General features: G+C 32.1%; 1 protein-coding gene and 1 pseudogene across 1 annotated transcript; one reads left to right on the top strand and one right to left on the bottom strand.

The window, feature by feature from the left end:
- Positions 1–1,774: 1,774 nt before the first annotated feature.
- Positions 1,775–4,816, top strand: LOC125369845 (annotated as a pseudogene).
- Positions 4,817–11,304: 6,488 nt separating this feature from the next.
- On the bottom strand, positions 11,305–13,519 carry LOC8267575 (patatin-like protein 7). The gene is made up of 3 exons (XM_002528118.4): positions 12,543–13,519; positions 12,122–12,184; positions 11,305–11,967 (listed from the first exon to the last, which is right to left on the bottom strand). Exons 1-3 carry the CDS (start codon positions 13,419–13,421, stop codon positions 11,659–11,661), a joined length of 1,251 nt encoding a protein of 416 aa, XP_002528164.1. The 5' UTR covers positions 13,422–13,519; the 3' UTR covers positions 11,305–11,658.
- Positions 13,520–14,413: the final 894 nt, after the last annotated feature.

Below are 14,413 nucleotides of genomic sequence, written 5' to 3'. Positions count from 1 at the left end.
ATTTTCTGTTTCCATCACTAATTCATCGCTTTTTTGTAATAAATTAGTAAGAGATTGGATCCGTCGCTAATTAACTGTTTCTCTTATAATGACCTATATATGAGGCACAACCACTTATCACGAGCATGGGAAACGACTTAAAAATTTTAATATTAGAATTTTTCTAAACAGTATATGTTTTCATGTCTTATATTCACTTTCTATTAATGAGGCGCAATGATAAGTCACAAATAGTTATATTTATCGTGTTGAATTTCCTTGCAATTTGGTTGAATAATGTACTTAATTATGAAAATTATGTTTATCTTGACTTAGGTGATGCAATATCAAGGATGGAGCAAAATCCAGCCTAAAGACATGTTTTAAGTCATCATTTATCAGAAACCAAGTCTTTTAGAGGAAGTGCAGAAATCTGCACAGAAGATCACTGTCGACAAGGCGTGACCACGCCTTACAGCCCATAAGCTCCACAGAAATCTGTGCAGAAGACTACTGTCAGCAAGGCGTGACCACGCCTTACACCCTACGAGCTGCTAAAAGATGCTAAGGAGAGCTTCGAAATTTTCAGAGTTTTCATTGTGGTGGACCTATCCCTAGTTAATCTCCTTTATTTTTGGAAGTGTTGGATTAATAGAACTTTCTTCCATGTATTTAGGGTTTTAATTTATTTAGATCACTTTTAATCTTATCCTTTCTTGTAGGGATAAGATTAAATAGGAAGCTTATTTCTTTTTTATAAGGATTCTATTAGGGTTTAGGGTTTTACTTCCTATATAAGGACGGCTAGATACTTTAAGCAGAGGCATTCAGATTCAGATTCAGATTCAGATTCAGATTCAAATTCATATTCATATTCTTATTCTTCTTCTACTCTCTACAATTCTTGTGAATTCTTACTCCACCATGAGTGGCTAAGTTTTTAGTTTCTAATTCAAGAGTGAATAAATTCCAATTGTGATTTTGTGAGGCTTTGAGCTTAACAGAATTCTTCTTTAATTCAAGTATTCTTTATTTCTTGTTCTTATTATTTATGAATTATTGATATTGATTGAACTGACGACTCAACTTTGATATTGATTTTTCTATTGCTAAACTTTGAGTTTGTGATCCGTAATTGTCATGAACGATTGACACAAGTAGCAAGGAGCTGGCTCATGTGTGTGTGATTACGGCTTATTCGAATTATATAGCTTGCATGATAGGCTCTAGGGAAATAAAGGAACAAGGTTATTTCAATTGCAGTTATCTCAATTAAATTAATGTTGGTTTAGTCATTCTCATTATTCTTAATGCTATCATTAAGTTGATATGGAACGCTTTCGTGCCCAGTTGACTAATGGTAAGTTTTGATTTGGATGTTGGGTTCGAGTCAATTATATTAGGAGAATTACACTTGTTGCGGCTTTTTCGAATAAGTAGACTAAGTACTTGAATAGAAGAATTAATATTTTAGCCTATGATCATGATTACAATTGGATGGAATTAGCACTCTTGAATTGGAAATTTGTTAAGATTGATTTTTATTTACTATTCAGCCTTCATTATTTTCTGCTTATTTATAATTTTGATTCAAACATTCAAAAACCCCCCTTTTTATTTTACTTTGAGAAGCTATCCACATTGGTTCCCTTGGGATTCGACCTGGTTTCACTATTTCTACAAGTTAGTTTAGGAAAATTAGTAATTTATTTTGAAGGGTTTCGACAATCCGTTCAAATTTGGCGCCGTTGCCGGGGAGCCTATTTTAGTTTCTCATTGATTAATTTATTTGTTTATGACTCGTTCTTCTCAAGATATTGATTTGCAGTTTAATCCTGAAATTGAGAAGACGGCGCGCCAAATAAGAAAGGAGACTAAGCAAAGAAAAAATTGTCTCATAGAGGAAATAGATATAGCTATTGGCGACACATCTATTTTTCAAGAAGTTACAGAAAACATGGCGAACAGAACTCTCAAAGAGCTAGCTGGACCAGATTTAAATCAACAACCTTTATGCATTACATTTCCTAATATTGCAGTTAATTTTGAATTAAAATCTGGTTTAATTCATTTACTCCCTTCTTTTCATGGATGTGCAGGTGAAGATCCTCATAAACACTTGAAAGAATTCCATATTGTATGCTCCGGAATGAAACCACATGGTGTGACCGAAGAGCAAATAAATCTTAGAGCTTTTCCCTTTTCTTTGAAGGATAAAGCAAAGGATTGGCTCTATTATCTACCTTCCGGTTCAATAAAAATATGGAACGAGATGAAAAGATTGTTCCTAGACAAGTTTTTCCCTGCAACAAGAGCTGCCAACATCAGAAAAGAAATTTGTGGCATAACACAGTTCACTGGAGAAACGTTGTATGAGTATTAGGAAAGGTTCAAGCAACTGTGTGCTAAATGCCCACATCATCAAATCTCTCCGCAACTTCTAATCCAATATTTCTATGAAGGATTATTGCCAATGGATAGGAGTATGATTGATGCAGCAAGTGGTGGAGCTTTGGTAGATAAGACGCCTGAAGAAGCCAAGCAATTAATTTCAAATATGGCCGAAAATTCTCAGCAATTTGGTACAAGGGCTGATGGAGCTACAAGGCGAGTTGATGAGGTAAGCACTAAAAATCTTGAAAATTAAATTTTTGATTTAACTGCTTTGGTTCGTCAAATGGCTGTAGGGCAATTACAAATGGCAAAAGTCTGTGGAATATGTTCGTTGCAAGGACATCCCACCGATATGTGTCCAACATTGCAACAAGACTCCATGCAAGAAGCTAACGCTCTGGGCGGATTTACTGGTCAATCTCAAAGGAAGTATGACCCCTTTTCTAATCATTACAATCCTGGATGGAGAGATCACCCGAATTTGAGCTATGGGAACCAAGGAGGACAACAAAAGTATCCTTCCCAGAATTTCAATAGACAACCTCAAGCTTCTAATTCAGGTATGTCCTTGGAAGATATTATTCAAAATCTTGCTAACAATGCTTTTCAATTTCAACAGGAAACAAGGTCAAGCATTCAGAGTTTAGGCAATCAAATTACTCAACTGGCTACGTCGATTAGTAAATTGGAGGCTCAAAATTTTAGAAAACTACCTTCACAACTAGAGATAAATCCAAAGGAGAATGTTAGTACAATTTTTCTTAGAAATGGAAAGGAGATTTCTTCAGGGTCGATTCCACTTAAGAAAAGTGAACCGAGCAAGGAAAAGGAAGAAGAAGATGCTTCCTCTAAAGCATCACGTGGGGTAAAATTCGATCCTCCTCTATCTCTTTCATCTCACACTCCATTACCTCCTTTTCCTAGCAGATTAGCTAAGCCAAAAGAAGTTGAGCAAGAAAAGGAGATCGTGGATACATTTAGGAAGGTGGAGATAAATATCCCATTATTGGATGCTATCAAGAAAATTCCTAAATATGTAAAGTTCTTGAAGGAATTATGCACAAATAAAAGAAGGATGAAGGAAAAGGAGAAAGTGGTGGTAAGTAAGAATGTGTCGGCCATCTTGCAAAAGAATATACCCGAAAAATGCAAGGATCCAGGTATGTTTTCATTACCTTGTGTTATTGGTAATACAAAAATTGAGCGTGCCATGTTAGATTTAGGAGCTTCCATTAATGTCATGCCATTTTCTATCTATTAAGAATTGAAACTAAATAACTTGCAAAAGACTGGTGTAATGATTCAATTAGCTGATCACTCTTATATTCATCCCCTTGGAGTTGTTGAAGATGTTTTGGTGCAGGTTAATGAGCTCATATTTCCTGTCGACTTTTATATTTTGGAAATGGATGGTAATTCCTCATTAAAATCAGCTTCGATTTTATTAGGACGACCATTCATGAAAACTGCTAAGACAAAGATTAATGTAGATAAGGGTACTCTCTCCGTAGAGTTTGATGGAGAGATTGTTAAATTTAATATTTTCGATGCAATGAAATATCCTAATAATTTACATTCTCTTTGCCATATTGATGTAATTAATCCAATTGTGCAGGAAGTATTTGCAAAAGAAAATATTAGTAATGAGCAAGAATTAGATGCACAATCTAATTTAGAAGTGGAAATTAGAAGCTTGGATTCGGATAAAATTTTCAAACTGAATGGTCATAGATTAAAGATCTTCCACGAGGGTAAAATTGCTTTATGTTCTATTAGTTTTCCTTTGGATCACTTCACTTATTTGGATGACTCAAATATTTTATCATTCCGTCGAGCATAACGACGTTAAACAATTGCGCTATTGGGAGGCAACCCAAATACTTGCTTTATTTTTATTATTTTTATTATTATTTTTTTTTCTTTCACTTAGTTTATTTTGTTTTTAGTTTTTAGTTTTTAATTTCTTTTTTTTTAAAAAAAAATTATTACAGAAGCTCGCTTATTACAAGGCGTGACCACGCCTTGTTCTAAGCTGTCTTCTGTTTTATTTTGCAAAACTGCACAAAAAAAAATTTAAAAAATTACAGAAGCTCGCTTCTTACAAGCCGTGACCACGCCTTGTTCCAAGTTGTCTTCTGTTTTGTCTTGAAAAACTGCACCATGCAATCACTAGGATGCCCACCTAGTGCTCTAGAGTTGTTCTTGCACACCCATACTAAAACAGGTAACGGCTAGACTTTTGTAGACTCGAAGTCTAAAGTTTTATGTATAATAACTTGCTTATAGTAAAATATCTTTCATTCAATTTTACGGCTTATTGACATGTTTTGAAATGTTTAACACATTTTCAAGATACATATTAGACGAGGAAAGAGCAATTTAAACAGAGTTTTGAGACCATGGATGATAATTCTATACTCTTTGAGGTTGTTGGCGGAGAGAAGAAAAGTTGAGTTTACGGTCTCGACTCGCAGGCTCTAAGTTTTATGGGCGCAGTTCTGCCTCTTCTTCAATGACATATCCTTCTAGTGGCAATACAAATTCCACCGAGCTTCAAGACTTGTAGACAAGGGTGACCGAGTATAATATGCAATTGTAGGAATAGAATGTGCAGATCCAAGAGTAGAATGTGAAGATTTGAGACTTGCAACAGCATTACCTAATTTTAAAATAAAATGAGGAACTTTAATGTATTTTTACAGATTTGTCGTGACTTTTTTATTCTGACATATTATTAAAAAAATTTAAATATCTAATTATTTAACATTCATTTCAATTAAAATAAGTAAATAATAAATTAAATTACAATAAAATAACAATATTTAAAATATTTAGTACTTGAATATACAATTTAATTGCAATAAGAAAGCTATGCACTTAATTAAAATAAGAATATTAGAAATAATAAATAAAAGGAGTAAAATGATGGTAAGAGCTTATTTTTAATTTTTAAATTACTTAAATTGTTTAGAAAAACATAAATAAATAAATAAACGTGATTTTAACATAATAGCAACTATTTATGAAATTATAAAGCATATCTAGTTAGTAAATAAATTTTTATGTGATTTTATTATTAATCAATATTTATGTAAAGATTTTACAGTCTTAATAATTAATTGCTTGATATAATTTAGAATTTATTTTTTTCTCTTCATAGGATATGAATAAATATTTTATATTCTTATTCTATTTTCTTTTGAAAAATATGATTAATATATTTTAATTAATTATTAGTGTTAGCAGGGTATGCGATTTATTTAGGTGAGCCACTGTGGCCTTCACACTTTGTTTAGTTACTCTTTGGAAAATAAACCCTTCAATATGTAGGTGGAAAGAGGTCCTAAAATTGAGACCTCTAGCCCTAAGGGCAAAATGCATTATTTTATTTTAATTAAGTATATAGTTTTATTGTTGCAATTAAATTTATTTATACTTATTCTAATTAAATTATTTTTTAAATAATCAAAATTTTAAACTTGTTGGTCGATCCAAATTAAATATAGATATTTAAGGGTATTTTAGAACTTTAATAATATATTTTTGTATATAAAATGGTGAAAATTTGTGCTTTTACTTTACTTAAGCTTAATTCTCTATTTTCACGTAATATTAGCAAAAAGAGGAAAATATAGAACTAAACACTCGAAAATAAGCTTAATTGGACATGTTTGTGTCAAGGCCCAATATTAAGATGCATAGACTGCTAATTACAAAGCCCAAGGGACATTTTAGTCATTTTATATAATTATTAGGATTTATATTAAGAATTTTTTATGAAATAATATTTGGTAAAGATAAAGATACTTAAAGTCTTATCTATTAGATAGACTTATATTAGTATACTTATCTCTATGAAGATTTATATAGAGGATTATTCTCTATATATATCTCTGCAAAACCTAATTCTAGGAGAGGAGAGTTTTCTCTTATCTGCTCTTTATATCTACCCACTATTATTCTCTCCATAATTCTCTGCAGTTTTCTATAAACATTTAGCCTTAGTTTTCATTGTTCTTTTGAGATCTAAGGAGCTTTTCAAGAAATGGAGACTGAGGATCAATCTTCTTCCTACTTGAACAAACTCTCGATCTAGATGAGCTTTTTACTTTATTACTTTATATTTTTCTATTTAATACCATGATTATTGGGTTAAATATGTTAGGCTAGTTTTCATAAATGTTTAATTTAGCCTTTTTACTTATGTATCAACTTTATTATTTATTTATTTAATGAATGATTTCTTTACCGTTATATATGTATTAGTTTCATCTACTATTATTGGTTGACCATTATCACGACCCGATCTGTGGGCCCGTGACCGGCACTAGGGAATGGGTAGGCGTAAGGTCACCGAATCCCGTAGTAAGCCTAACCATTCACTAACTTAATCAAATTTCAATCCAATAGCACTGATCCACAATTAACCTTACCCGTCAGGTTCTACATATTTAGAATTTGGACTGCCAGCATGAATAGGCAAGACCATAATTTATATAAAATTACAAAATGATAAATCTGAAATTTCTACTGCAGAGATTCTAGAATTTTAAAAGTCAAACATACCAAAAAATCAATTACGTTAAAGCCGAAGATGAAGGAATCGGGCTGCTAGATGAAAAGAACTATGGAAGAACTAACCACACTTGAAAAATAGTTAAATTGAGATTGTCAGTCTTGGAATTGAGTTAAAATCATATATAAAAAAAACAGTAATTACAAATACTTCAATAACACATTTACTTAATTTAAAATAAAATATTAAGTCATGCAAAAATATACTTGTCATGTTACATGCTTCTATAAAATAAATTTCACATACTACGGGAGTGAGTACTTCAGTAGAATCCTAATTCCCATTACTAAACAGTCTTAGCCTTTCGGCTCTCTCGTTCCAACAGAACTGGCGCCCAGAGAGCGAAGCTCGACTAGGGTCCTTAAATCCAGCCTGGTCACTTAAACTTTCAATAAAGTCAGCGCCTAGAGAGCAATACTCGACTAGGGTCCTTTACTCTGGCAAACTCACTCTACTCAGCCTAGAGAGTTAAACTCGATCAGGACAAATCCTAAACCATTCTTCTATTACCTGACTCAAATTCATACAGGTGCGCACGCGGTCCTGATGCAACCCGCCAGGTGACATGTTCTGCTGTCGTCTCATCCCGAGTCAACATGCAACACAATAGCCATAATGCAGAAAATAAAACATATATAATACAGTAATTAAATAAATAATTAAAACCTTAAACCACTTAATCAGAACTCCTTATGTAAAACTTAGCACGACGCACAAGTATAGTAGATATATGACTTTAAATCACAGTTCTAACGACCTCCTATCTCTGCTCTGATGCCTCGGGTGGAGCGAGCCGAACTGACGGATTTATTTAATCATAGAAATAATTAAATCAGTAAATATAAAACCTTTGGCAATTAACCCTAGGCCTAGACTCCTAGAATTACTGTCTAAGAATCTCGACTCAGAAGAATTTTACCGAAAATTCAGTAGAACCTCCTCTAAATTACAAACATTTACCCCCATATAATGGGTCCAGGACCTGCCAGAAAACACTTCAATTATACAGCGATTAATTAACGGGAGTCGGGCCACTAGAACTGCATTAATTTTCCTGACCCGTAACATAACACAAAAGACGATTATTGGCAGGTGGTCTGACAATTAATTATTTTAACTAATAATTCTCATAATATTTTTCTAATACTCAACACAATTAAATAAACACATAATTTATATCAGCAACCTCTAAAATCTATGGTCTAGAGAATTACTGAGACGCTTGATCACTCAGTCGACTCGCCTCCAGCCGCTGGAGTCCGATCGACTATCCGAACGCGCCTACGGACTCGAAACAACTCGCTGATGAACATTCCAGCTTCTGATCTTCCGATCCGACCTCCGATCATCCAGAGAAATTTACAGACGATCTCGACCGTTAATTTTCAAACGAAGTTCGATCACCACGAAACTAGTGCCATTGGAAAGCTTGAGCTGAGGAGAGTCCGGAAATGCCCTCCAATCATCCATCCCTCGCCAGAACTCGTCGGAAAAGCCCGAAATTCCAGCTGCCCCTATTCTTTTCACCTCGCTGGATCTTGCAATTCCAGCAACCTCAAGGGGTGGCGATGGTCGGAAAAGAAAGCCCAGAAGTTGCTGACCATTTTGAGCCTAAGTACGCCGCAAATGGTCGCCGGAAACTCCATGATCAGCGGCAAGAAAAAACTGCCCATTCCTAGCCATTTCCATCGCCTGTCGTCGCTTCTAGCTGCAGCCACCGGCGCCATCGAGCTCTCCGACAATAGTAGCACCCCTAGCCGTTGTCGCCGCACCACGGACGAGCCTCCATTACTGCTTCCATCGAAGGCCGACGCCCTCTCTCTCTTCTTCTTCTTCTTCTTCTTCTTCTTCTTCTTCTCTTCTTTACTTTTTTTTTTCTTTCATTCCTTATCGACATTTGGTCCCTGAACTTTTCTTCTTTACCATTTAGTTCCTTAACTTCTTTAATTACTAACAATTTCATTTGGTAAAATTTTTTATTAACCCTCCAACTTTTTTTTAATTTTTCAATTAAACCCCTAACTATTTAATTTGGGCCAAATTAAAATTATTAAAAATATAGAATTACTTATTTACCATTGCTTTTAAAAGTAAAATCACCAAAATGCTCTTATCGACACATTTAATTATAAAAATACCAACCATACAAATTTTCATCTAAAACCCCAATTTAAAATAATTATATTTTAATCTTTACTCCAAAATTAATTGTCAATTTAATTATAACACTTAATTAACTTAATTAATCAATTTACTAACTATTTTTCAATTAAAATCAACACCATTAGCTAATTAAAATTTGCTATTCCTCAATAAATTCTTTTTCTAAAAATATTATTTACCAACTCTTTCATAACTTTCAAATATAGAATTTAATTCATATACTCATATGGGAGAAAATTAAATGACCAAAAACATAATTTATTGCCCAAGGAATTTACTTAATTAATTTCTTGAAAATCAAACTAATTTGATATAGAAGAATAACTCTCTTATTTTTATCTAGCATTGAAATTTTATTTTAAATCATTCTAATTAAACTAATTAAAAATAAAGTAATATTAATTTAAATAAAAACTCGTTATTAATTATTACTAATATTACTATTATTAAAAAGAAAAAATTCCAGGTATTACAACCATCATATTAATTTAGTAGTAATATTTGTTATGAAAATCTTTAGGTTAAAAGTATTAGAAACATCATTTTTACTTTAATCTATGTTGGTATAAGAAACCTAGGTTGCATCATTAGCTTGAGTGATTTAGGGAAAAGACACATCACCATCTCATTCATTAGATCTAGGCTTAAAGTAAAACAAGGAGATTACTAAGTAATTGGCTAGACTAAATACTATCTTTAGCATAAAGTTTTAGATGATCAGCATTTGTATTTGCATTGCATATTTATTTATTATTTAGTTAATTTACTTTATTAATATTATTCTTTTAAAAATATTAATTTTGAATGTTTAGATTTATTTTTATTATTTTGTGTTAATAATTAGTCTTTATAATAAGTGGCCTCATAGTTCCTTGAGAGATCGACCTCGTGGTAAACTTACCTTTACTATATGTGCACTTGCGAATACTAAAAAAGACATATCACTTGTACACTAATTTGCGTGAACTAAAAAGTTGTGATAAAATTATAAAAAAAAAAAGAAAAAAATTTGTGATTTTCTTTGTAATTAAGCAAATGTGAGATTCTTGACGTGGCATCAACTTGGAGTAACTCAGCTGCGCCACGTTAGCAAAACTGTCGAATTTTCCAACCAATCTTTTAAATTGTAAAAATCGTAAAGTTCATATATGATATTTTCAAACTTTCAAAGTCATATTGAATTTGAAAAAAGCACTAAAATTTATTTTTATGCCCTTGTATAAATAATTTAAAGTTATATATGATGTATAAAACTAATAAATTATTTAACTAAATTTTTTTTCTGTCATGGCCTTTAAGATGTCGTTGCAATCTTGATCTTTCGTTTTCTCTGCTTCAAACTTAGAAAGATACTGAAAAGGCCGAATGGGAAAACATAAATAAATAAATAAATAAATAAAAAGGAACCCCAAACCTTTCTATGAAATTTTAGTTAATTCAATTAATTTTATCAATACAAGAACCTTTCACATTTGTGTCAATATTAGACGTCAATAACAAATTAACAAAGAGAAAGAGAATATTCCAACCCTTCAACCGCCAATTCAGGTTTGAATTGGTAAAGAACTTTACACTTTAGACTTTGGATCTCTTGTAGAATTAATTTTCTATAAAGGGAAAACTAGACAAAAACAAGAATTTTTATTCTTCTAACGCTAATAATTAATATATATTAATAGCTTAATTGCTATTTGTTTTATTTGTTATTAAATTTAGTATGTATTTTTAAATTTTTTAAATTTCAACATCATATTTTAAAATTGATTTCAATTTTAGTTGAATCAGCATTAGAATTATTTATTCATTTCATTACTAAAAAATTATCATTTAAGCATATAAATTAATTTTTTTATTTTAAAGTTTCACTAATTTTACGTGCTTAAATATCAACATTTTAGTAGTGAGAGTTCTGACTCGACCTTTTTTTTTATTACTAAAGTTTCATACTAAAATCTTAAAAATTTAAAGAATACATTCTAAATTTATAACAAATATAAAATATAAGATTCTTTTAATAATTTAACCTATATTAACCATATTTCTGGTTTCAAAAACAATTGAAAGGAAGATCAATTTATATTGAACCAAAAGGAGATAATGTGATTGAAATTTAGGAAGAAAAAGTACAATCCCATCAAATTCTATATATATATATATATATATATATATAGCAACTCTGTAGAAGCTCTTAGTAGATTGATATCTCTAACTTTGCATTAAAAAGTCCATAATTCCTTATACACCAGCATCACTATATCACACTATACATTTATACATACAAACTATTATATGGCTTCCAATCCTCACCAAAAAAAGAAAAACACAAGAAGCAGAAGAAGAAAATAATAATAATAATAATATTAGGGTTGCACTCAACAGCTCAGCTCTGTCTCGGATGCCATTATTTCATCGCGAGCGGCAGCGAAAGCACACAATTTTCCTTCTTTTTTCTTTTCTTTTATAAAAAAATAAAAATTCTCTACTGATAAAAAATAAATTTTTAAGAACCTTAACCAATTTGATAAAAAAGAAAGGAATATCTAATTTTAATATGAAGAAGAGGTTGATAGAGTAGTAGCTGATGATGTTCTTGGGGACGGTGATGCTTGCTTCAGTACCACAGTTGGTAAAATGCTCGTCTTTCTCCTCTCTTCCTCCTTCATTAGCTCCCCACCAAATGATTCTATTTTCTCTAAATTTGTGCTTTCGACTATTCTCTTCCCTTTAAACAGCACTGATTCTACATTTTTCTGCTCCAACATCTCTTCTATTGCCGCTACAATCTCTCCCTTCTTCTGGGATTTTATTTGTTTTTCCATCACTCTGCCTTGCTTCTTTGCTATTATACCATTTGCCTGCAATTTCGATTAATCTATTTAGTTTTCTCAAATTTTATTCCAATTAGGAAACGCAATTACTATTTCTTAATTTTAACATATTAAGATACAGTTTTATAAGAATATTATTAAGATTAAAATGAAAAAGAATAAATATATGATGATTAATTACCTGAATGCGAACATAATTGCTTGTCCGACACTGACCAAATGCCATTGATACAGCTTGATCAACCTATATTAAATTAAAAGACGTAATTAGCTTACCTACCAAACCAACTCAACAAAAAGAAAAAGAAAGGATTATAAATTTTTTAAAAACAACATGCACAATTTATGCAATTATTTCCCATTATTGTGCACTACCAGCGGCCCACCAAAATATGCTCAATAATCCCCCTAATTAATATTTATATTTTAATTTATTTCAATTATAATTAATTTGATGTTTTTATGAAGAAAATAATATATGGTTCGTAATCTTTAATATAAGTAAGAGTGAAAGACTTTTTTTTAGTCTCAGGGTGAAAAAAGAAATTTCACTTCAACGAGGGCGGAGAAGAAAAATAATAGGTGGGGGAAACGTAGTTTACCGTATCGGAAGCTCCTTCTCCGGCGATCCTAACAAACCGTGACGGTGAGGAATGAAGATTTTGGATACGAAAATCGGATTCCCCGCCGCCAAGGGAAAGGACGAGCAGATCCTCGACGCCATTGCATAAAGGAAATTCCTGTTTATTATTTAAAACGTGGGTGATAGCAGCAGCCGTAGGATTATTCATAGCGATCCCGCCATCAACGCCCAAGATGTTAGTTTTTCTGTCCACAGACCGCATTTCCACAGCTCCATGAACGGCACAAGTAGCAAGACAAACGTCGCTAATCTTAAAATCGAAACCATCAGCCTCTACAGCGTCAGCACGTGAGAAAACGAAAGGCGCACGTGAGGAAAGGTCATAACAAGGGATCAAAACGGACTTAACAGTGTCTCTCAGAGTAGACTCTCCAAAAGTAGAGCGCAACAGCTTCTCCAAATGCTTCCCTCGCCGGGAAAACCGGCGGAGGACGGAGCGAGAGCTGGAGAGTTTCTTCTGATGGTCATTGACAAAACGAAGGGCGGAATCTGCAGTGAACAAAGGAAGGCCATCTTTTCCACGAGTGAAAAGAAGGGCTGCGAGTAGACCACCAGCACCGGAACCGGCGACAATATCGAAGTAATCAGAGATATAAGCGTTAGGATTGCCAGATTTTCGGCGGAGGGAAGATTCTAGATGCGCGAGTGACTTGGCCGCGAGAATGCCGTTGGTGGCGCCACCGCCATCGATGGAGAGGATTCTGATTCTGCTATTCTGAGGAGAGAGCTTGGAGAGCTTGGTTTCGCCGAAGAGGAATTTGTTTTCGAGGATGGAGAAGATCTCGAAGGTGAGCTTGTCAACGTCAAAGGATGAACCTACGAGCAGGTTAGATGCCATTTTCAAGGCTGCTGTGTCTGGGTTTTCTCAGTGAGAGAGTTGAGGAATTGGAGAGGGAAGAAAGAAGAGTGGAGAAATGTGACAATGAAGAAGGCAGAAGCGTTGAGGATTGTTATATATAGTGTGAATGAGATGTAGGCATCCAGGAACATTCTATGTTAAGCCGATTAATCGGCATGCCGACTTTATTATTATTATTTTATTATTATTATTATTATTTTAATGCAAGTGCGTAAATTGGGTATTTATAGTAACTAAAATAATATAAATCAGTCTCTTATTTATGATATATACAAGCTATTATTATTATTATTATTATTATTATTATTATTAATTTGAAAAGTTAGGAATATAGATATTATTTTTAAAAAAAAATTATATGTATACATGTAAAATTATATATATCAGGTAATTTAATAAAAAAATTAGTATCTTAATATTATTATTTTTTGTTTTAGAAAATAAGAATCTAATAAAATCTTATATTTTTAAATTCTTTCTGATAAAGTAATAATAAAAAAAGTCATCTAAGAGTGCAATTTTTTTTTTATTTTACAATTATTATTAGAATAAAATAGAATTATTTTGTATATGGTTAGAGAATAATTCTTTATAATATATATTAGTAGAAATTTCTCATATTAATATATGATAAAATATTATACATTTAGATTAATTTGTTCCCATATATATATATATATATTTGTGGGTTTGAATCGTATTGTAGCTTCCAATTTCGAAGGAGCACCTTCAAATACCTACTCAGATTGGCAAACGAAGAAAAAGAAAAAAAGAAAAAGAAATTTGCTAATAATGACTCTGTTCTTCTTCTTAATTTTTCTTACAAAGTTCATTATTTTTTTGTAATACGAAATTATGAATGTTATTTTATAATTCCTTGAAAAATAAGGACATAACTTTATTAATGAAAAAAATCCAAATAAGTACAATAAAAGAGTAAAAAAGGACATCTCGTTTAAATTAATAAAAAA

The sequence above is a fragment of the Ricinus communis genome, chromosome 4 (genome assembly GCF_019578655.1).
Source record: "Ricinus communis isolate WT05 ecotype wild-type chromosome 4, ASM1957865v1, whole genome shotgun sequence".
In the NCBI taxonomy this organism is placed as follows: Eukaryota; Viridiplantae; Streptophyta; class Magnoliopsida; order Malpighiales; family Euphorbiaceae; genus Ricinus; species Ricinus communis.
This window is presented reverse-complemented; position numbering and strand designations above follow the sequence as displayed.

What these genes read in the sequence shown, in the direction of transcription:
- LOC8267575 (XM_002528118.4), bottom strand. Translation starts at nt 13,421, where the DNA reads ATGGCATCTAACCTGCTCGTAGGTTCATCCTTTGACGTTGACAAGCTC. An exon ending in GAGAAGGAGCTTCCGATACG is followed by an intron (nt 12,185 to 12,542) that starts GTAAACTACGTT and finishes AATTTAATATAG; the next exon opens with GTTGATCAAGCTGTATCAAT. An exon ending in GCAATTATGTTCGCATTCAG is followed by an intron (nt 11,968 to 12,121) that starts GTAATTAATCAT and finishes TCGAAATTGCAG; the next exon opens with GCAAATGGTATAATAGCAAA.